Source organism: Argopecten irradians, chromosome 1 (assembly GCF_041381155.1).
Source record: "Argopecten irradians isolate NY chromosome 1, Ai_NY, whole genome shotgun sequence".
NCBI lineage: Eukaryota > Metazoa > Mollusca > Bivalvia > Pectinida > Pectinidae > Argopecten > Argopecten irradians.
The window spans coordinates 1,571,118-1,596,690 of NC_091134.1; the positions used below are offsets into that span (position 1 = coordinate 1,571,118).

The window sequence follows — 25,573 nt, forward strand, 5'->3', positions numbered from 1 at the left end:
GCGAAACCTACAAATGATCTGACCAAACTAGTATGTGATACTTTAATTACCATGCACATATTCTGAGACTGAAAGTAAAAATAAAACACAGTCTGCAGTGATATTATTTTTATATTTGATATGGCAAAGTAGAAGACTACATTTTACTTTTTTTCTTCAAATTATTCTGTGCTGACAAAACAAAATGTTAATGTCCATAAGCTATCTTGTATTCCTCCTTGTCAACACTACCGCTTATTCTGACATAGTGTTCGTTGGATTGTCGAGTTATGGTGCTCTAACGTACTGTAGTATCTAGCACCAAATAAGTCAAACTGTGAGTAACAAATCAGGACATTTCACATCATTATTCAAATACATCTGCTATCGTTTGTTAATAACAAAGGATGTAAAAGGTCCTTGGTACATGTAAGCAAATACTGACCGGGAGGATCAACTTCTCCTATAACGACATCTGTTGCAATTATGAGTTCATCATGACAACATTTCATATTACATATACAGTGTACCTTCTAATAGTACAATTGCATGTTTTTTACTGAAAGTCTTGCTTGAAGTTACGTTTATTGAACATTTTAAACAACATCAACATCAAAAACAATGATATGAACAGGCAAAATACGAATCGACTTGCCCTGTACATCCGAGGCGCACACCATCAGTGCCATGAACATCACAAATATGTATATAGGTCTCATTGTTGTATTCTATGTTTACCTTTAATTGTAAGTGTTTATAAAGGTTTGCTATCACAGTAAACAGAGGAAAATCATTCATTACCCAAATTCTGTGAATCCTGCTGCATCAATCAAGTAAGAGAATGAAAAGGAAGCGATCAGGTTTAATTTGTCTGTTTATGATGGAGAGCAGAGATCAGGTAAACTCTAGATAAGCTTGTGTACTTGGAAAAAGAAATGTTATTGTCTTATGAGTCTTAAAAGACTAGATAAACTCTTACAGACTATTATCACATGTCTGATATCTTATATCGACTAGCTATGTTAAAAATCTCTTTCTTTTCTATCCAATCATGTCAAATAAATAATTTTGTATTAACTTTCTATGGTTATTTTTATAATTAGTTAATAAAATGCTCTGAAACTTTTCATTAAAATAGAAGTTTTCAAATATTGATGTTTTGGGTGAAGGTGGATCCATAATAATCGCCGTCATGAGTAAAGAAAATAATTAATGACAAGCTAAATAGTTATAACCGCTGACTTTCGAAAAATATTATATCATTTAAGGATGTATTTTTTAAGTTATGGGTTGGAATTGAATTGTTATTTACTTTGGAGGATATTGGCGAATCAAGAAAAAATAAAACTTTATGCTTTGGGAGACTGATGCATACTCGTGTTTTGTCTTCTTATACAAAATAATAATATACGCCACCCGGTCACACCCGGGCAAACCAGTCGTCCCACTAATTTTATGCTGAGCGCTAAGCAGGGACAGAAAGTACCATTTTATAGACTATGGTGTGCCTAGACCGGGGACAGAACCCAGAGCCTTGCGCACAGAGTGAGCACTCAACCGAAGGCCAAAAGTGAGGTAGTGTCAAGGGAGACGGTGGGAAGAAGAACGTTATTAGGAAGAAAGAAAAGCTAAGACCCTAAATTCAATTGCCCTTTACAATCATGCAATAGGGGCAACAGGTACAATTCTAACACCCTACCGACCGAGGTGATTTAGAAAGACGACAGAACTGTAGGTTGTTGTTATTTTTTTAAATGATAGTTCTTCAACGATGTTCCTCCTTCCAACTCCTCAATACACTTTATTTGTATTTTGTATGATTTAAAAAAAAAGTTGCCATCAATAATCAGCAATAATCAACTCTATAAATTACTGCTAATGATCACATGTAAACCGTCAATAGTAATTTAATATCATGTTATCATTAACCTAAAACAGGTTTTGTTCGATGAAAATGACTTGGTAAAAGTAATGAATATTTTTGATACTGAAAAATATCGTTTTTCCAGATAAAAAGTTGGGAACTGTGTTAAATATTTTATTTCTCCTAGGATGTTGATTCCCGTTGGTCAAAATTAACATTTTATTTCCCTTCCCCGTGTCTTCTTTGATTGATGAAGCAGAATGTGGATAATGAATGATCCCGTCGGCATTAGAGCTAACCTACATAAATACGCCTGGCAAGATTTAAAATCATAGAACACAACAATGAGGCCCGTATACTTATTGGCATTGTTCATGGTACTGATGGTGTGCGCATCGGGAGTACAAGGTATGTAATTTATTTCTCTTTAACATAACGCAAAAGTTTTTACTGCTAATATTTTAAGAAATATTTCCGCAAATGATATTTCTACAACACTACCGTTAACGTTGTATGATGTAGTTTTATGATGTATAAATTAGCATGTATACATTGTACGTGTCATAACGGAGATATACGTAGAATGTTTTCATGTCGTATTTATTGACTAAGATGGTGTTTTGTGTTGTTATTGCAGCCATCAAACATGGCTGTGTTCCTTCACCGCTCCGCAAAAAGCCAGGACGTGATATTCGTACACGAACACGCCCAACGACATTCCAACATGGCGGCCACAAGCGCCCAACTAGGATAATATAACAATTACAATTACTTCAAATATGCTTATATTGGGAGGACAAACAATTTCTGAAGAGAAAACGTGTATTGTTTGTGTAACCAGCAGGGATTTTGAAACTCGTGCTCATTTTAAACAAAACATACATGTTTAGACAATTAATTTTATCCATATTACATTGTGTGAGCAGCATAAACTAACAGGCCTTATATAAAAAAGTTTGACAACAATACGTGTATGAGGAATTGGATTACAATTTTACAATAAAGTAATAAAACGTTTTGAGTAAAATTATTAATATATGTAGCAAACTGTTATGGTCCTTAACTTGGTTTTAATTCGTCACTTTTTTAATTTACAAATTAAAAAGAATGAAATAAATCTTATGAACTATAACACAAGTATACGAACTAAAACCACCCTCTCGACATACAAATCGTTCATGGTTTCTTTAAAATAGAATTTTCCAGCAAATGTGTTTACATATATAGCATTATGGTGATCTGAAAGCCAAGTTTTTTGTTTCTAGATTTTTATATTCATATAGTAAGGAATGCACAAATAAGTCCACTCTGTGATAAAAGTTAAGTGATAGAGTTCTGCGCAGAAAACTTTACTAACCTACTTTTATTAGGTTATAAATTTGTATATGACAAAATTTCGCAAGTGGAAAAACATACAAACGTGGCGTTCAGAATAACATATTTTATATGTGTAATTGGAGTACACTTTGCGTTTTTAATAATGTAGTGTTTTTTTCTATTGACCTTGTTCAAATATGTACTTGATAGCATGTAGTAGTCAAGATAGAAAATTTAGCCATCGGTGTCTATCTTTACTCCTACCTTTGCTGTTCAAATAAAAGAAAATCTCCAATATTATCTATTTATCAGAGAAACAGTTTTATGCTATAATTGTTTATAATTTGGAGAAGTCATTAATAAATGACAATAACAACAAATATCTGTCTCCGTTATTGTTCTGTAAATTATATAGCAAACATATAGCTGCGGTCACTTTGCTCCGTTGAATGCGAGAGATTTGACATTTATTTATACTAGTAAATAGATTTATATCTGTCTGTTATCTGTTATTTTAATCAATCGTATCCTGGACCCCTCTGAGTACGGGTTGTTTACATGTAAACAAAAGACACAGAGCAACGCTAGCTTGTCTGTGTGATTGAACTCCAACAAGTTTTTGTAAGAAAATCAAAGTAACCCATAAACATTTTTAAAATAAAGTTAAAGTTATCTGTTGGGAAAATTTTGACGTGATTTTTTTAGTTATCTATCGAAACCAGAGTTTTGACGATTAAAACTGTAAAAATCATTCAAAGGTACGGACAAACATGCATGATGCTTATGCACTGTAAGTCTGTAATAGTTCTGTATGTGTAGAAGAAAACATTTTTGAATACGTCATTTCGTAATTACTAATATCGCTATAAGACTGTTAAACGAAATTGTAGACCACAGCTTGGATTCTTGTCTTGACAGCGTGTGTTCATTTCACTGGACAGTAGACGCACATGTCATATATTGGCAGTAATGCTCTTATTTTGCGCCATAAAACGGAAACCTATGTATTGTCAGTATTTTTATTTGTCAAAATGTTGGTAACGTTTGGGGGTAAAGATTATATCAAAAGCTCACTATGCATCATGAGCATAAAAATTACGGTACTGATAACTTTAAGTCCCTAAAGATTTGCTTATACTTATATGTTGGACATTTTACAGGAAAAAATAATAAAACAAATCGTCTAAAATATATTTATTTTTGGTTTTAAATCATTGTTCGTTGCATAAAAACATGTTTCGTCTTCCACGAATGCTTTCTTAACCGTATAGTACAAGAAGTAAGTGTGTTCGTTGTGTAATGTATTATCTTGGTTGGACATTTGGGTGACGCCAGTTACCGTCCTCTCGGGAAAGTTCGTCTATTTCGCCTACGGCTTGTCCATGAATTACTGCAGGGACACGGCGAACGAACACAGACACAAAAGCGGCTACTCCTTCTGCGAGTTTTGGCGACTGAAACAACAAAATAAAACAGTCATAACATTGAAATATGTAACTTAAAGATTGACCTATGAAAACACCTACATGTATGTAGATCAACAACGAATCGTACACTGCCTTTTTGCAAGCTCGCCTGCCACGTCTAAACGATAGCATTGCTGACAATATATCATTATATCTCTCGTTCTCTTTTATGGCAACTTGTTTTATTAAAAGAAATAAGCAAATAAAAAGTTCCATGCTACATATAGACATCGAGACCATCGCTATGCTGTTACAAAAAGGACCGCGGAGACCGAGTGGTTAATATGAACTGACATATTACCACAAGTCCTCCACCTCTGGGTTACGAGTTCGAATCCAATGTGGGACAGTTGCCAGATATTGAACGCTGGACATTGGTTTGTGTCCGGGTACTCCGCCTTTCACCCACCAACAAACCTGGCACGTCCTTACATGACCTTGACTGAGAATAGAACGTTAAATTTATAAAACCAAAACTATTTTAATGAGTGTTTAAAAAAGGAAAACAATAGCAAATCGACAGTTTTATGAAACGTATCCAGCTGAACTGATATGATTCTTTGAAAAAAAAAATTAAAATAACTTTTGCTTTACGTTAAAGAGAAATAAAAGATGCTTACCTTGTAGCCCCGATGCGCACACCATCAGTACCACGAACAATGCCAATAAGTATACGGGCCTCATTATTGTATCCTGTGTTTTCAAATCTTACCAGGCGTATTTATATAGGTAAGTTTTAATGTCGACGGGATCATTTATCATCCACATGTATTCTGAGAAACTTTCATCAATCAAATAAGACAAGAACATGTACTATGTTAATTTGACCAATAGAAATCAACATCCTAGGAGATTTAAAAAATGAAACACATTTCTTTTTATTTTAAAGAGCGATTTTTTTCAGTATTATCAGCAAGTAATTACCTTGATACATAAATGCTCTATATTTGTTCTTATCGCTTTATATTCTAGTTGACAATGTTAAGAAACCTTTTAGGTAACAGTGACGATATGTATTTGATCATTAACAGTGTGTAAGATAAACTATTGCTGATTTGTTATACTTGAGGACGACTTTAGCTTCAAAAAGATCAAACAAAATGAAAATATACTACATTTTGTATTCTTTGAATGATTTCCAATATTAAATATCAAAACGCACGTGCCTTCGGGAAAAGCTTATATTTTCGCATCCTATCGCTACAATACCTAGCAACTATTTCTGCATATTTGACTTTGTTTTAGTATTTATATCTGTGTCCTAAACAGGACCATAATTTAAACTAAATAAAAGAATTTAATTTATTACTATGATTTACCGTTATCAGGTAGTATCGTATTCCTTATACGAAAAAGAAACTTGATTGTCGAGATGCCGGATCATGTCACTCAAAATAGTCTGACAGAAGTGTAATTTCTCAGGACAAAAACATCATGAAATATGATGTGGTTTCTATGTTTTTACAATTTTCCAAAACCTAAAAAACAAAATCAGAAAGGTTTGACTGCAAATTATGCATGTGTTATGACATAATATTGACGCAATGTAACAAATATCGTTTGAAACAGTCGAAAAGCTGCCTTTCTAACTTTCCCATAGATGTCAGGAACAACATACTTTGTTTTCTCATTTGCACACGTGTTTGCGTTATATCGAAGTAATACTCGTCACATCGTATATCCTCCCTCCAGGATGTTTTAGTGATGTTAAAGACTATGTATAGTTCTATCCTTGTAGATTGGTATCATTTGTGATGTTTAACGTCCTATTAACTACCAGGGTCATTTAAGGACGGTTTCCCATTTCAATGTGGTGCAGTACGTGTTTTACAATTTTACATTTTTCCACAATGGGCTGTATACGGAGTTTATTGACGTCTTCCACACTGTCGAAAACATCTTGAATGAAATAACAAGTTAACGCCTGATGACAAAAGAGATGTGTACGATTTTGGAGACAAGAGTGATGTCACGTGAAATTAGTTGAAAGTAAGATTAAAGATTTCCTTTCTAAAAACGGTTACAACTTATCTATGATAGTGTAGTGTTCAACCATTATCAATGTCTTATGTAAAATTTCAAATATGCATCTTTAGCAAAAGACATATTCATGTACTGACGAATGTATTAAGACATCTAAATTATGTGTTTAGTCTTATTTTCATTTTCGACATTTCAATTGCTTTTTATGACTTTATTTCCTGTCAATCAGTTCCTGAATATATGGGTACATTTGTGTGTTTAAAGTTAATTAACATAGAAATACTGCATTATGATTTATTACAAAATTTGTGCGCGATACAATGTAGGAAACAAGAGCTGTATGCTAACAGGTTGGCTTAAAGATCAAGTCATGGAGAAATTTTACTTCTAATAGCACCTTAAAATGTTAATGAAAATCTTAATTCGTCTAGTTTTGGAATTGTAAACTACATAAAACCACCGCATGCTCCGTATTTTGACAGCGAAAAATGTAAACAAACCACCCCACGCCCATACTCGCATGACTTATGTGGTTTAGCTTGAACGAATCGTGCATCCTTGGCTTCATGCAACACATCTCATCGGTAGACTGAAAATCACTCTACTTGCAAAAATTGTTGGTTTTTAATTTTCCTCTCGATATATGTGTCTGTGATCGCATTGAAAAAATGTAAACAGCTACCGTCGGCCATTCTCTCGCTTCGAGCTCCCCCAATGCCGCCTCAGCGCCCTTTAAGTCAAAAAGATAATAGAAAATTTTGTTATTTTCTTTCTTCATTCATGAATTAAGCAGTAAAAATCATTCAAATGGCTTCAGATGCCTTATATTTTAAAAACGCTAGTTATAACACAGAAAATATGAACTGTAAAATTGTTGTGTTTTTATGCATTATTATATGTAAGTTAAAATGGAAACACTTACCAGCAGAAATCATGTTACTAATAAAATGTGAAACGACATTTGGCTTTATTGTCTAGCCGTATTTACTAATTCCACTTCATTGTAAATGTAAATGTAATTATTTTTTGCAGTCCTACCTAAATCATATCCAGCTCTCATTTGTACCAGTAAAATTAAAACATATACATTGTACATTGAAAGTTCTCAAAGGTTATTTTTGTTTGTTGGTGAATAACATATTAAAAGCTCAGCTCGATCCGTGAGTATGAAAAATACGACACAAAAATGTAGGAATTCTTTATCCAACGCTGTCGCCGCGTGATGTTTGACTTATTTCCCTTTAATAAGTTACATGCACCGTATCCTTTAGTCATTGAAAACTATGTTCTGTTCCCTTATTAAAGCAATGACAAATGGAAAATGAAAATGTTTTTCCGTTGTAAACACGCTTTTGATCGGTTTTTAGTATCCTTTAAATGACAAGAAAGGGTAGGAAGTTAAAAGGCAAAAAACAATAAAAACAGGTTTTAAGTTCGAAGTTTTATTTCAATAGAAGCAACATAAAATTGTTTATAACAACAGTTTTCCTGATATTATACATACACAATTCTGCCTTGACTAAAGTCAATGTTTTCAATCAACACCTCAACATGTCTATCTTTACTTCGTCAGTATTTTCCAGCAATACAAAATCCATTCGTTACTCTTGCTTTCATTATGTTGGTGTCAAAAATTTGATGGAGTCACGAATCTAATCCTATACTCTAAAACGTTTTATCCATACGGTAAAAATTTAATGTTGTCAGAAAAGGAAGAAAATTGGTCGTCTGAAGAATTATATGTCCTGGAAAGTACCGACGGTTCCCGATTGTCTTTGTTAACTGCATTACATAACAGAACAAAAGCCAATATTGCATTGTTCATTGGTTTTATGATAAATCCAATAGATCGAATACAACACATGGACTTTACATCAGTAGTTAACATTTAAGATATTTTTACAGCAAGCTGTTTTTAGGAATCAATTTTCTTCAACAATGTTTGTACATGAAGTAACTATGAAGTCCAAAAATTTCTAATATTAGTAAGTTAAATGTATGATTACTTCAGTTACATATATATATGTTTAGTTCCATGTGTCGGTCACTCTGTTCAAAACAACAATGTGATCCATGTTCTGTATTTTATACCAGTGAACATTCTATACAAAGGCACATCATAACTAATGCATTGTGAAGAAAGTAAAATAAATAATAACTACATAGAGAATATCCTAGATATAGTACTACTAGTTAGGCAATGAACATATACCCGTAAGCAGTAATAGTAGTCTGCATACCAAGAGAGAGTTTTTAAAGAGTTTTTAAAAAGACTAATCCGCATCTCGCAAATATGTAGTATACATGAATGGAAATATTTCCTCTGTTACTATTAAGATAATATTTTCACATTTAAGATATCTCCTGGAAATTCGCACCAACTACCATTGCTGGTTTCTATATGGTTAAAATGAACACACCTGGTTCATCCACACTAGTAAAGACGTGCTCCGTATAGTACCAAAATATGATAGAATGATAGGATATGTAACTAGATAATTATGACATGAGTCTATGATGTTATATGGTGAATATTGTATGGAAATGTCTAGGCCACATATATGTACATTATTACACCGTCTAGGTCGTGATTAAAACGTTTCACACTGGATAATATTTCACACCCAGTTATCAATGTTTTACATTAACATATGTACAGTTAAGGTTTAATGTCCAGAAGACACGGGACTATCAACTAACAAACAACAATAGCCTGATGTAGTGGTTAACAGACTTAAAACTTTGAACATAAATGGATTTGTCATATTGCCAATTTATAATGTAAGCAATTGAGAGAGTTTGACAAACGTTTGTTTACTAGTCTAACGCGAAATATAGAGTTATTTCCCTTTACAAAGCCTGTGTTTCTCGTTTACAATATATATCATTATATTACTAAATTATAAAAGAATTGTAGTAAAGCATGAATATCACACCACTTCGCATCATCATGATATATTATAAGTAGAGTTGGAAGATAATCTGTTCCAAGAACCACCGGGAATGATATATATATATATATATACACGTTTTATGTACAGAATTGGCATATCATATTAAAATCATTGTCATCAATATAGTATTCCATATACAAGACAAAGAATTTAAGTTTACATGAAATATAAAGAAAAGGTTGCATTTATCCACATAATTACAACGCTTAGTGTCACAAATAAGGGTACCTGTTAACATTGATATGATTATATCATATTAAACACAACCTTATCATAACCAATACTTTATTCCATGTTCCTGCATCAAGTGTTTATCATATACATCATTTTCTTACCGCTGTTTTGCTTTTGGGTGTTTAATGCAATGATTTAGACGTTAAGCTACATTAATATTTTGGCATGTACAATTATGAGTTACATGTAATTTAACCGACATACAATTTGTCACAGATATGGCGATTGATACGTATCATATATACATAATAATCTCTACGTATTGTGCAAACTGGAAAATAACAACCTGTACATATCCATATAATGTTGCATAATGGCGTAAAATAACATCGTGCATTGAGTGTGGTTACAACAGTGGAATAATAAACATATCATAGTCATTGTAAGTTGAGGATGTGTTGTTCAGGTCAACACCATATTCTTACTTTGTTTTCCGATTCACTGTAACTATATACCAAGACTCTTTTAACTTTTTTATCATTTTCCTTTTTCTTTCTTTATAACTCTATCACTCTTTTCTTTTTCTTCTAATCCTGTCTTTGATTCCTTTCCTTAATATTCAGTACAATATGATTTTTCCCCTCATCTCCAAACTCCTAATTTGTATCATTTTTTCTCCTTATGAACTAGAAATTTAAGCTTCGTATTTGTATGTATGTGAATGTATACTGTATGCATGTGTTAAATATATGAGTGTATGTTTTTTAAGTAAGTATGTATGTGTTTGAGAGACTATTGAGTGTATTTGTATATTTAATTGTACTGAATGAAAATCATGAATAAAAAGATAATTATAAAAAAAACCTATATACTTGTGTTTGTAAGTAGTAGCGTTTAAGAGTCGTTTCATTTTGGAGAAATGAAAACCAACCCAAGCTGATAAGATTGGAATGGATATATGCCGTAACCAAGGAAAAAATCCCCCACTTACTCCTAACAGTATTTATAACCTATTGAGTGAATACGTAGAACAATTATGGTAGGTAAAAAAAAATAAAAGAAATAAGAAATAAGAACGGCATGCAATTAAACATGTGACGTCATGAGATTCAGTACTCAGTAATCAGATCTAGTATGAAGATAAAGACGTTTTAATAAACAGCAAAGGAGTACTGGTACAGTTGACGGTAAAATGTATGTATTATTAGTATTTTGAATTTTAAATGCGTCATTCCTAATAGGATGTAATTATCTGATGTTTCGAGTCATTACCGAAACTTAGTCCTAAAATTTCCGATCTTCCGCGTATAACCTCTTTAGTCAAATACTAGGAGGATACAGCGTTGTATTTACTGAGAATTCTGACAAATAGTATGCAATTGGCCATGGTTCACCAGCCAAGTAAATCGAGAAAATATAATTTGCTTAATGGAAAAGGCAACTGATTGGTATATAGTCGAAATGATCAAAGGCAGATGGCATTCACATAAGTAATGATGACTTTCGTGACCGATGACATTTGTGTATTGTAACTAATGACATATCGTGTCAGGTCACAGTTCACAAACACTATAAATGAACACAAGTAAATACTTCTATGCACCAAACTCCAAGAGATCAGTCGTAAATGATAGCCATCTGTTATTACAGAATGTGTTGAATGTTGCATGTATGGCCCTTTAAAATAGAAACTTGACAAAAGTTCACAGATAATGAATGTATACATTTTATCAATATGTAAATTGTATACAATAGGATATAGTCAAATGTGACCTGTTATATAAAATCTCATAAGAATGAACACATTTGGACACGTTCACCACATAGCTCTATAGGACAAGCCAATCAGATATGGACTCAATCCTTCAATATAAAAATGTAGTGCAAGATAAAACGTGTAAAACAAGACTGATACGTAAGTCTGCCATGAACTATGCAGTTTTAAGAATGTTTAACCTTCTTTTTACCCCTCCCCTATCACAAAAATATCCCCTTTAATCCAGCAGGTCCCAGTAACAAGAATATTGTTAAAGTGAACAGTCGGGCAAGGATGGCTAAAGTCGGTGAAAATGGTGTGAATGTATCCAGTATAATTTCTTATGAAATGGAAAAATAAAATCTCTCGTCAAAATCTGTCTGCGTACGAAGAAATTAATTTAAAGTATGGAAATTCTAAAACGTCCTCCCGGCTCACTATGTCCGTGGTTACATTTCCACGCAGCCTCGCTTTCAATGCTTTCAATTTTTCTTTACTTTAATGGTCAGAACTGGGAAACTAAGCAGAACTTGGCCGTCGTATTAATATGGGAAAACTTTTGGAAGGCCAATGAACGCATTTAGACTGGTTTTCTTTGCCCGACTATTCACTTTAAACTGCATTAACTACCTTTCTCACAGAAAACAGTATTGCTTAAAAAAGAACTTGTCTTCAATGGTCTCTTTGCTAAAAAAACAATAGTTTCCTATTGAAGGAATGTGATGCTTGTGAAAAAAGGACTTATTCATGTCGCTGGGATCCTCCGCTGTCGTAATTGGAATCATTAAGCATTGGTGAGTAAGGTCAAGATGTCATGCGCAAGGACACCGGAAGTCTGACTCCGGTTGTCCCATGTATGGTTGACCTCTTGATAAGGAAAGAAATGGCAATTGCTGAGTCCTTCGAGGGGTGCCTTGAAGGAAATGTGTCCCTGTTCACGCACGTCGAGTCCTGCGGCATTGATTTCCCCCGTACGGAGGGCCTCATACAGGTCGGTATAGTTTATGGAACGACCCCTTGATGCGTCTATTAAAATTGCACTGTTTTTCATACGCTTAAAACTGTCTTTGTTGAACAAATTCCGTGCGTTTTGTGTATCTGGTTTACAGCTGAGACACAGAATGTCCGATTCTTCCAAAACTTGTTCTATTGGGCAGTATTCCGCACTGATGTCTTCAGCTGATGGTATTTTGGAAATGTCGTGGTAGACAATGCGACTGACTCCCATGTGGCTTAGTCGCTTAGCAACAGCATGACCGACCTTCCCCAAGCCAACAATCCCTAGCGTCTTGCCCTGAAATACTAGGTGGTTTTGGTTGGCATCTGTCACTTCTGTAACACTTCTGGTACTGGAATCTGAAAAAGAACGAAACAATTACAAATGTATGTACGATTTAATGTTTTCTTCGATACCAAGATACACTTTGATAATAAGCAGGACGTTTTATCAAACCCTAAGACTATAAAGATGAGTTATCATTTGTAACATGCGTTTGGTTTAAATCAACAAATACATGCCATACAATGTAGAATCTACCACAAAACTGGTCAATTTGACATGTACCTAAAACTGGTACCAATCATTACAAAAGGTTTATCCAAACAAGAAATGTAAACTCGTGTTCCAAGAAACGAGAGAAAATCCATACATCCTCTATATTAATACAGTGACCTATATAAAACGCGTTCCGTTTAGGATTGAGTATCATAGCTACATGTAGTTAATGTGTTTAAACAGGTATTCAATTACGTTAAACAAGATATTCCTATTACTGATAAATGTCACTGCAGGTCAATAACTACACGATTTGGTCTGTGTGGCAGAGCTGACAGCATCTTCGTTAAAGGATTGAAACGATAATCAATGGCGATGCGACCTAGCTAGTGCGTATGTATCGATGTTATCATTGGGGTGTCCGTATATTTGTCGTGAGGGAATTCGGAATCAAACCTATCCATAAATCCTTCACTCTTCATAACACAAATGATTCTACTATAACTTTATGTGAAGTACGTGCGTTCACTGTATCGTTTATGTGAGTTGTGTGTTTATTGTTGGTCTCCTTGTGATATTCGTATTTACCATTTTTGAGTGAAGGTCATCTTTAGGTACACTTTCCCTACGTCTTTGCTTGACATTGTGATATTTTTGACTTGTCTATCAGTGGTACATGTATCATTTTTGAAGTACAATCTGTCAAATCCATGACTTTTATCGTACGTTTGTAGTTTGTATTCTTATTCGTAGCGTAGTATCAAGCAGGAGACCCCAGTTTTGGTACGATTGTAATATTAACCAATATAATATTCTAATATGTTCAAATAAGCAGTAACTTTCTTATGACTTTATCTTTATCATAGGACTGAAAAAATGTCTGCCCCCAAAACGACAAAATAAGGTGGGTGTCAAGATAGACAGAGTATTTTCTTTTGCAATAATGCAGTATTGACGAAAATGAATTAGTAGCAATTCCTCCAATACAATAATAGTACAAGTAAACGGCCTCAAAGTTACCTGATGATGTTGCTTTGAGAAGAATGGCGATGGTTAGATCGACGACTGCTTCCATGGATATTTTAGGTGGAGTAGCGATCTTGATTCCACGTCGATTACATTCATCAACATCGATATGGCTGAGGTTCTCAGATATCGTACCGACGACCTTGAGATTGGGACCTGTAAAGACAGCCAAATACCATATGTAAAAATGTGTGTGGCTGGTCTATTAATAAATAGAATAACAACAACACAAAAACATATCTAATATCAAAATAATACCGGGGATAGCCTAACCATATACGGACAGACGAACTCCGGCGGAAATAGCGTCATCAGTCTTACATAACCTAAAAACAAACAGGCCACTGATCACATGTCAGTAGAGTTCTTTATATTAGTAGAATGGTTGTAAAACCTGAACGACAACGACTTACAAAATGTAACTGGTATTGTGTGATGGATGGAATCCTCACCTCATTGACCGCAAAGTGTTTATAAATGTTTTATAATATAGTGAAATGTTTTTATATTAAAGTGTTGCTGCTGTTGACTCTTGGTTAAATGCATTAAAATTCCATGACCTTTAAATCAAGCATCTGGCTAATTGTCACGTGCGAGGAGTCCTTGATTGAGTGAAATATGAGATGTTAAAATTAATTAATTTCACCTTTTTAAGACCTTGAACAGCTAAAACTGACATAAGACGTGATTTCACACACGGTTGTAGACAAACTAAAGGAACTTTTATGGTAATAATATCAGTATATGCTAAGTGTATTTTCACACTGATCATGCCAGAAGCCGAGGTGGTGCTAGTGGTATTTGGCACGCGAGCATGTTTGTATCCAGTTATGCGGCCATCACCCTGGTAATATTAGATCGTACATGGACATTTATTGGCCAGTCTTAGGAGTTCAAATCTAACGTACCAAAACAACACCCCAAACAAGCTGTTTATGAAATTACGGACGAATGGAATTAATGTCACGTTTCTTATCTAACCCAGGTGAACGTCTGATAATAATTACAGAATAACATAAGTGTATCTACATGACGGTGTGATTCAGGTGTTGCTCCTATAAGTCACGTACGCTCTCCCAGTACAAATAGATCTATTAATTAGCATATCCCTATCAATGGGCGATGACGTAAATGGATACTACGGGTCGCGAACAATGGCGATCCACCTGACTAGGTAACAGTATGTAGGAACAACCTTAATATATACTGTGTCGACAATATGGGGTCATCGTCCTTCTAACAGGGTATTACCCCTAAAGGGCCAATGGGTATTACCCCTAAAGGGCCAAAGGGTATTACCCCTAAAGGGCCAAAGGGTATTACTCCTAAAGGGCCAAAGGGTATTACCCCTAAAGGGCCAAAGGGTATTACCCCTAAAGGGCCAAAGGGTATTACTCCTAATTAAAGGGCTATTGCGTTAGTTAGTGGGCGGACATCAGGGCTAGTTGGCTGCATCTACGTGAGAGACATACACAGAACTCTCTACACACGACATTTGATAATTTAATTTATTGTCCTTTTATGTTGAAGAATGATATATGATAGCTGGGGAAAGAGAGAGAGTCGTCGAAGTTAGAATTTTAGAGAAAGGATTGGGTGTGGGTGGGAATAGGGGGGAAACTCGTCAGAGCATGACGTCAGTCTATAACAGTCTCCTTTGTACAATATTGAGACGTCAAAAGGGAGATTTATTTTCGAGTAAGTCTATTTTCTGTCCATGTATGGTAACGTAATGCCCTTGATTATCATCTCTGATTGGATGTCACGCAATGTTCTAGTGTGTGTTTTGAGGTTTAGGGTTTCACTGTACATTTTGTCTGCATTTCATTGGGCAGACTACTTGGTAAACATGCACCTGTTTAAAGTTACATTTTAAAACTTTTTTGCCTTCATGTCGTGATATAAATTAGATACAAATGAAAATTTTATGAGATAAGCGTTGATGATACAAATTACAAAGAATTATAGTACTGAGTTGTGCCGCGGTACGTGTCCTATAACCTATATATGTTGAAAAACAACTTGTTGTCAATGGTAGTATTTACATACATTAGGTCATAGAAGTGCAATTCGGGTGACCGATATATGAAATGTCACTAGAGAGCATTGCATGTGTTCATGAACTATTTCAAAAATACTTCCTTCTTTGATCGAACAAATGGAATCGTCCAGGCACAAGTACCCGCTTCAATATTTCAGAGTTAATGACTTATTTCGTTTTGTCGGTTGTTTTTTTTTTCTCGGTCGCATGGGCCCCGTCCATTATTCTTGCCACGGTGGTGAGATTATATACGACGATAATGTTTTGTCATTGTTGCTAAATGTGTCGGCGGATCCAGGATGTCCGTATATAATTACAGGGAAAATACCGGGAAAGTAGGGTTGAGCGCTTCTTGGAAAGTGGGTTAGGCAAAGGCATTTAAAATCTATTCATATTTAAAATACATTTTGAAAGCTGTGAGTTAATTATAACTAACTTTAATAAAAAGAAGATGGGGTAAAAACTACCGACTTTCGGTCAGTACCTTGTTACTGAACGTAAGGCTCAACCTCGTAACTAGGACGTGGAAGACTGAATATAAATTTAAAGTGAATAGTCGGGCAAAGAAAACCAGTCTAAATGTGTTCATTGGCCTTCCAAAAGTTCTCACATATTAATACGACGGCCAAGTTCTGCTTACGTTTCCCAGTTCTGACCATTAAAGTAAAGGAAAGTTGAAAGCATTGAAAGCGAGGCTGCGTGTAAATGTAACCACGGACATAGTCAGCCGGGAGGACGTTTTAGGATTCCTATACTTTAAATTAATTTCTTCGTACGCAGACAGATTTTGGCGAGAGATTTTATTTTGCTATTTCATAAGAAATTATACTGGATACATTCACACCATTTTTACCGACTTTAGCCATCCTTGCCCGACTGTTCACTTTAAAACCAACGTCTAAAATCTGAGAATCTGGATATCACTGAGGCTTTAAAATTGAGCGGTGTCTTGTTTGGACGCTGAGTCAGCAAAGTGCCAATAAATACAATGACACACAATTACGTAATATGGATCTAGTCTACTAAAGAATGCACTGCAGGTAAACGGTCTTATCTGTAGGAACGATAACTCCAAAAAGCATATAGCTCAAATTTGGCTGAAGAAATTTTGCGTTACCCAGGGAGAAGCACTAAGAAATGACCATTACCTGACAACTATTCCAAGGGGTTCGAGTTAAAATGTGTAAATCCGATTTGAAAATTTTTTAAATTCATTTCTTCACTTGTTTAATAGACCGTTGATTTTAACATTTATACCAAGTATCTCATTCTGTACATTAACACTTTGATATGAATACCATGACCGCATTTTACACGCTACATTTACAGGATAAAATGTTTATTTCTACATTCCTCACGTCACACATTCACCGGTCCTTTTCAGTCCGTGTTATGACATTATTGAAATATTTTTCACTTATTATTTATAGTTGACTTGTTGCTACAAACGAATAAAATAAATTACGGTTGATAAATAAAGAGACACAGATATAGTTATACTGTTTACACATGAAAACATAAACAAAATAATCAACAATATGCTAATTTGATAACACGTTTATTACAGTTGTGACGTAGATGATGGCGTAGGGATGCTTGACGTTTTCTTTTATTGAGATTATGTATGTAAAAGGTAATTGATTCTTCTTCATACACAATATACATTTAATATTTCCATTTCCGATTCCTGTGCCCCATCACACACATGACTTGGTTCCAATCAGACCAGCACTGTGTCAGCGCAGTGGGAACTAGATTATATTGGATTTTACCTTACAGAAGAGCTTTAGATAGATATATAGGTGTCTGAACGTACATGCCTTGCATATTTAAATGTTTACACTTAACTGAAAGTGAAAACTTTTGACCTTGAAATTTGTAAGTTAGCACGTAACGCAGAATTCAAAAGAAATGGTAAGATGAAATTAATAACATCTAGCCTAAATGTACATGTTTTCCTCCTTTCGACACGTTTCTCTCGGTAGAGTAAAACGTGTGCCAGCTAGCATTGACACTTCTCTCGGAAACTCTAGTTAGTTATTCAAAAACAAAACACGACAATTTTTTAAATGACTGTCTTTTAAAAAGTGTGTGACTATCTATAGAAATGTTAATCTTAAATAAAATCACGATTCGATAATATGACTTAAAACTGGGTTTGTACTCAGCCGCTTTGTAGTCACACAGTGGTTGGCTACCCGTAGTTCATTACACTGCATGCTCTGGTGGTATTTAATAATTCAAAATCATTAGGCAAGGCATCCTTTTAACATTCGCATTTTATCCAGACAAGAGCATCCCTACAAAGTTCGTATTTTATCCAGACAAGCGCATCCCTAACACGTTCGTATTTTATCCACACAAGCGCATCCCTAAAACGTTTGTATTTTATCCAGACAAGCGCTCTCTATAACGTAACTTCGTTTTTTATCCAGACAAGAGCATCCCAACAACTTTCGTATTTTAACCGTCAAGGGAGTAAATACTCGTGACATCTACACATTTAAGCAACATCCTTCAGTTTAAATAACCTGTGTACATAGAACGTAAATGGATTGATGCTTTCGTCTTATCTCAGAACAAAATCTAGATTTTTTAACACGTGCCTCTCAATGTTTCTTTAAATCGAAACCACCGATATTTTTTGTTTGATTCTATAAAGTTTACATAATAATAAATATTAACGAGTTATTAAACTTGGAGGGAAACTTCTCTTACGAATTTGGTCCACTCTCGTCGTGCGTGTGATTGCGTCATCATGTTCGGGGATTCACTACGTCACGATGATGCAATGCTATTAAGTCAATTAACAGCTGATGTAATTTAGGTAAAAAATAAAAACTTGTATTCTATCACATGACGTTGTGGCGAAACATTGGTCAAATCAGTGAGGTTATTGTTAAAAAATGTATTGAGAAAGTAGCTAGATAGTCGATATATATTTGAATGGGCTATATTGATAATGACATCGACGAGGTATGTATAGTCTGTGTACTTCAAGTCTATAGAGGAACCACCGGATAATAAACATCATTATTAACGCCTTCCTTGTTTTCTTTGTAATTATTTATTTATACTTTTTTTAAGGAAAGTGGCGAAATCTACTTAATGTGTATACTTTTGTACAGTAACAGGTCGGTTATAACCTATTTAGTTTAGGCTTTCAACATGTAATGCCAGAAATCACTCATGCATCATCCAAAATTATATGTATGTAAGGTCAAACGGCCGGCTATATACAGAAGCCCGAAACAGCCGTGGGCTCTCACGTGTGTTCTACGTTAAAACGTATACGTACGTAGCGTGGTCAGTGCGTGGGCTTGCATCATACTCGGCGTAAAGACTGGAGAATGGCGTGATCGTGATCATAGATGATGAAATCGGCCGAATTATTATGTCAATTGGGCTTGGAAACAATATAATTGACATCTAACGACACAACAGAGGCCCGATATCTATTTATAACAATACGGAAAAGTATGGATAAAGTTCAATTAATTTAATTCGGGTACATCTACATCATAAATGTTTACATTTCTCGGTAAATAACCAAGCAAGTATCAACTAAGAAGAGACTAAATGTATATCAACGTTTACCACTGCTAAGACTTTTTTATGGTTAAAGGTCAGTCATCTGTCTTTTGTTACTTAGAAACTGATATTTTACTTCCATGACAATGAGGTTATACTTTCAAATTGCCGATACAATTTAGCTAATTAGTAAAATCTTTCCCGTGACACTAAAAGAAGCTACATTTACTATACAGCAATAGTGTTACGTGTCGAAATATTTGTCAAGTCAGTTTTTTTAAATGTAAATATCCATGTAACAGGTAATGATATCTGAATGCGTTCTATTAATAAAGTCATCTATATATAAGGGAAGCAGTCTATGTACTTCAATTTTTTAGAGATGCCATCTGAGCAAGTTAATACATTCTTTAAACTTAATTTTGAGTAAACGTATGTCTTCTTATATTTTAACCGAGAATCGCAGTGAGATATCACACATATACATATATACATACGGATGGCCAAAACAGCCGTGGGCCCCCACGTGTGTTTTACGTTGATACGTATACGTACGTAGCGTGGTCAGTGCGTGGGCTTGCATCATACTCGGCGTAAAGACTGGAGAATGGCGTGATCATAGATGATGAAATCGGCCGAATTATTAAGTCAATTAGGCAAAGGAACGATACATAATTAACCTAACGACACAACAGAGGCCCGAAGTTTATTTATATCAGTACGAAAAATATGGATGGAGTTCAATTTGATTCAGACGTGTTTATATGTACATCATACATGTTTACATTTTACAATGTAAATACATGTAACTTACCAAACAGGAGGAAAATAAATTTGGATCAACGTTTACTCTACTAAGATTTGTTTCAATCGTTATAGTTCTCTAGCTGTCTCTTGTTTATATTTAAAAAATGACATTTTCGGTGATACAAATGATACGTAAAAACCTACATCCATGACACTGCGGTTTCGTATACCAGGTGTGGGCGGAAAACTAATACACCTGTAATTAAAATCGGACTTTAATACCGGAAAGTTTGAGTTAATTTGTCTATAAACGTGTGAAAAGTTGCGTGATTGTCGCTTGATTACATCAAACACACAAAAAAATGTTCAAAAAAGTTTAAGTGTACTATAGAAATACAAATGAAGCCGGCTAGCGTTACAATCTCACGTTGGCGGGCCACGTGAGTGTTCAGTAAATTATCCACAAGGGTTGGTGTACATCGTAAAATATAAGGATTTAAATCACGGACCAGCACTAAGTGAGATACGCGATACACATATATGTAAAGTTTGTATCAAAAGTGTCTTTTTATCTCTGTTAAATTTAATTAAACCCAATGTAATTGGCACTAAACTTTAATGAAAATATCACTGATTTAAATTTGAACGATATTTTAGCGAATGTAAATATTTGCCGTATACTTTCCAGTCTGAATAATGAAGTCTAAAACACGACTGACATTATGGTCATATTTGTAAACATGCTTTAGTTTGGCATGCATGAGAAATATCTCCCACGACTCTAGTAATAGCTATGTAATTTACTTTGGATTCAATGATCATTGCTGGTAATAGTATATGTTGATATAATAAACGATACCCAACGTAGAATACAATGAAATAATCAGATCAAATAAAACAATCAAATCCAGACATTCCGAACAAAAACGTTGGGGGAATGTCAAGTCAAGAAATGAGCCAGTGATTACATTGAAATGTTAAAGTATTTTACATATAGACAAATGCCAGGTTATATCATTAAAATATGAACCGAGTTATCGGATCAACATTTTTTTCTTCATTTTTAACGAAATTGATATATCTAAAAAATTAATAAAAAGTATAGCTTTATACTTTTCAATCTTATTTGGATTTATGATATTGGAACACATAAATTTATATAATATTTATGGAGTTTCAAGGTGTCAAGATACCAAATGATTACCGCTAGGTATATAATTAAACAATAATTTATACTAATCAGTTAATTAATGATTGTCATCACGTACGTGGTTAATTAATGATCCAATAAACTCATGCATTCATTATTTTCTGAGTGAACATCACTGTCCATGTCTATTACTGATCATATAGTGTCAAAAACAACGACATTCATAACGTTATGAAACTCATACAGAACATATACATATACTGTATATACTAAGTGTCAAGCTTATTAGGCCTAATTGAATTTAAACCGGCACTTTGAAATCAAGGACCCTACAAATAAAATGAAATAATGGCACTGAACGAATAAATTTAAACGGTATACATATGTACTACATGTTAATGTTGAGGAATTAACACATGCACACATGTACAAAATAACACATGTAAACTAAGCCTGGATATATGATGTACTTATATAAACGTTATCGGGATTAGAGGACGTGAGTGAACCGACATAAAGTCATTAAAGAATATGTACAAAACACTTAAGTCTAGTGTTTACAAAACTTATCATCGAGATTAAGAATGTTACCTGCTGAGTCGAGGAGTTCTTTGTCGATTTCGTCCACAGCCCGACACCAGATAGCGTCAACACCCTGCACCATTTTGACAAGCTCTCCTCTGGGAACAGCTTGATTTCCGTCCCAAATGGCAACATTGCAAGCTTTGAGTAAGGTATCAACTCCTTTTTGTGGAATATTATGGGTGATGTATACTTTCGGCCGGTGTTTCATCTTGAAAGCTCCAGTCAGATTCTCGGTCCTAACGTAAACACAGCCAAGTCGGAGTTTGTTTTGCTCGACGCGTTATAAATAGGACGGCCTTCACATATGACGTTATAAGCCTCGTTTTCCGCGATGGGCAGGCAACTTGTCGACCAATCAAATCGCGCCATTTGCACACACCCTTCCCGTAAACAACAAATACATGACAACCCAAGGTATATTATTTGCGAATAACTCAAGCACGAAAAACACGCAGTCATCAGAAATGTTTTCACCAAAAGCTAGAAATATGTTAAGGTAAATCTGACAAGTGCCCTGGCTTAAGTAAGCACTTGTACTGCACGTACACGTTAAACCATGTAACTGTTAGATCTACTTGTATAGCAATATGGGAGAGGGAGGATAAATGCAACATATAAAAAAATAAAAAAATAAAAAATAAAAAAAATATATATATATATAAATATATATCGATTGATGCCTACCTCAAGCACAGCATGCATATTTCAATATATCAGGATGACGAAATTATCTTATGAACAAATCAATCAATTATCACTGAGAAAAGCAGTGTTTTGGACCTGTTTTATTGATTACGTGTTGTACAGCTGTATATCTGGGTCAAATGTCAATGACCGGACAGGGAACTAGCGACAATAATAGATCTAGATATAGCACTTCGGCTTATTGTGTACAAATGGTATATTATGCACAAGCTAACTTAGTTCAGATCCGAACTCAGGTGCTATCATGTTATCAAATATAAGAGCTAAGTCAAGATAAATTTTCATTTTTTTTTGTTCGATTTGAATGAACAAACATGAAGAGAGATAAAACACTGATAAATATCATAAACAAAGTGTCCTACATATTGTGTTATGTCCATGGAGTTATGATACTGGTCTGTTATAAACTATTTTGAATCATTCAACGTATATACTGCATGTATCAAATAAATAACGAATTCTCAATCAAATTTAAATGTGGTAGCTTTCATGTCCATATCAACGCTACAGGACATTAGATTCATTAGCAGGTTAAAATGTCGTAAATAACCTAGGATATCTATATATAGCTAGGATAGGTGATTTTCAGTGAATTTACACACGAAAGGGTAGTAAGGTAACTTAATTAGTGATACATTCTTAAATGTATTTTGTATTCTGTACAAAATAAACCAAAGCCAGCTAAATTTACGAATAAACTAATTTATTAGCAACCAAAATGTCAATACTGCAATTATGATAACATAATGTGTATTTGAAAGTTTCAATCATTCAAACATTCTCTCACAATTGGAGCTCGATTTTAACAGAGAGAGCATATAATTTATACTATTTAAATACACGAATCTGACTTTAAAAAGTGCAGCGTGACGATCTGAAATCGAACTAATAAGATTCCTTAGATATTACCGAGAGTACGATATCATCACATTGTGTAATGAAATGTATTTTCGATAATGAGTAGATGTACTGATTCAACTACTATTTTCTACAATGACATTTAGACGGTATCGGTGATGCCGTGTTGACGGCAGGTGCCGAGTTTTGACGAAGAGTACATGTACGTAACGGACTTACATCATATAATGTTCAAGGTCGCAATAGCTGGCATCGGACTTGACGTTGATGATGATGATGATGATGCAATGTACATGTGCTGGCAGTTCATTAGTTATATAAGCCTATGTCAAAACGATGGCTATACAACATGCCTATATGTTTCGTACGGTTAGGAATTAAAATTTTACAATAATGGCTTAGATTAATAATAATTAGTGCTAGGTGGTTAATTAAGGGCTGAATTGCACGGTTTATAATTAAAGTTGTATTTCACCTGACAAATTGGCGCTAAGAGCCTTATTAAGGTCGAAATATCAACATTTCATTACTGTTAGTTCAATGAAACACCGGACAGCCCACCAGGTCATCATGTTGTATTGAAAAACACACGGGCACGCATTTTGCTTCAAAAAAGATATTACAAAAGATTTCTTGGTAATATTATCTGAGATAATATATTATTATTACCATGATGAGCATGCGGTCGGATTATTTTTAGTCTGCAAATGCCCGTGCTGACATCGTGCAAACTAGTTGTCTCACCCACTTTAAATGGAGCAGAGACTGTCAATTTTAAAGTCTGTGTCGGAGAAGGGAGGGGGTGGGGTGGTCGCTGTCAAGGAGGGAGACGTTAGGAAGAAGGAAGCTTAAGCCAGAAGAGGAGACAAATTCCGAGATTTAGTCGCCTTTTACGATCATGTGCAATGATGTGCAATTATAACGCTGCAGGCCAAAGTAGTAGAATAAAACATCCATCAAGATAAGAAAATAATTATGGCAACAAGCAAATCAGTCGTCCCACTCCATTTATGCTTAAAACATTAAGCAATAGTAGAAACTGTCACTTTTATAGACTATGGTGTGTTTCGGACTGTTGCAGAAGCTCATTAGATTAATAAAATAAAATTGATCCATAAATAAATGACAACTAAACTTGTCATATTAGAGTCTTCAACACAGGAACGAACGACAACTCTAAGCGAAACATCATCAAGACTCGAAAAATCATTTCGGAAGAAAACATATAACAGCATTTTAGCCGTCATTAACGATCAGGAAACGGACCACATTTTTTTCGATTCCAATATAAGTATATATGTATGTATAATAATTGGTCATACATTACTCCCATAACATGAGAGTCGACTGGTCAGCCGTTTTTTTATCGGACGTTATTTTGCTGACTGTCGACTCTCATTTCCGAAGGCCTATTTCTTTGATGCAGCTTCCGACGTCAGATGAAGGCGGAAGGAAAAGTACAATAATATCAATATTTCTTGCTCTAACAGTGATAGCATTGATGTGTACTTACAGTTTAGGTATTAATTATCCCATTTATCTAGGAAACCTATAATTTGTGGCCTCATAAAAAGTATTTTAGCGGATTAGATATGATGAATCCCTTCCGTAACATTTTGACCTAGTTTTAAATATGGCGGCTGGTTACTACAAAAAACGGAACGTGAATTCAAGCGGGCAGAATGCAAGTAAAAGTAAAGGCAGATCAAACGTTTTGGGGACTTTGCAATGAGTTTTTTTCTATTTACCGGGCGGATCGCTTTCATCATAAAGTTTTGTCTGGGTCATGAAAGTTTACGTTAGGAGATGTAAATATTTGTTTTCGATGGATTTTACGGCTGATTTTGTCAAAAAAAATGTTGATTTATGAAAAAAGAGGTAGGTATTTGACATTGATGACGATTTAATCATGATTTAAACGTTTTATATTGTCACAATCCAA

At 34.6% G+C, this 25,573-nt stretch overlaps 1 protein-coding gene across 1 annotated transcript; it reads right to left on the reverse strand.

Annotated features, from left to right (window-relative positions):
- Window positions 1–8,035: 8,035 nt before the first annotated feature.
- Window positions 8,036–22,359, reverse strand: LOC138314802 (glyoxylate reductase/hydroxypyruvate reductase-like). Its single transcript, XM_069255356.1, has 3 exons — window positions 22,075–22,359; window positions 14,009–14,170; window positions 8,036–12,849 (listed from the first exon to the last, which is right to left on the reverse strand). Exons 1-3 carry the CDS (start codon window positions 22,274–22,276, stop codon window positions 12,278–12,280), a joined length of 936 nt encoding a protein of 311 aa, XP_069111457.1. The 5' UTR covers window positions 22,277–22,359; the 3' UTR covers window positions 8,036–12,277.
- Between the last annotated feature and the right edge of the window lie 3,214 nt (window positions 22,360–25,573).

Excerpts from the sequence above, each read along its gene's own strand:
- LOC138314802 (XM_069255356.1), bottom strand. The coding sequence starts at position 22,276 with ATGAAACACCGGCCGAAAGTATACATCACCCATAATATTCCACAAAAA. Across the intron at positions 14,171-22,074 it reads AGAACTCCTCGACTCAGCAG|GTCCCAATCTCAAGGTCGTC; the intron begins GTAACATTCTTA and ends CTGTCTTTACAG. Across the intron at positions 12,850-14,008 it reads TCTCAAAGCAACATCATCAG|ATTCCAGTACCAGAAGTGTT; the intron begins GTAACTTTGAGG and ends GTTCTTTTTCAG.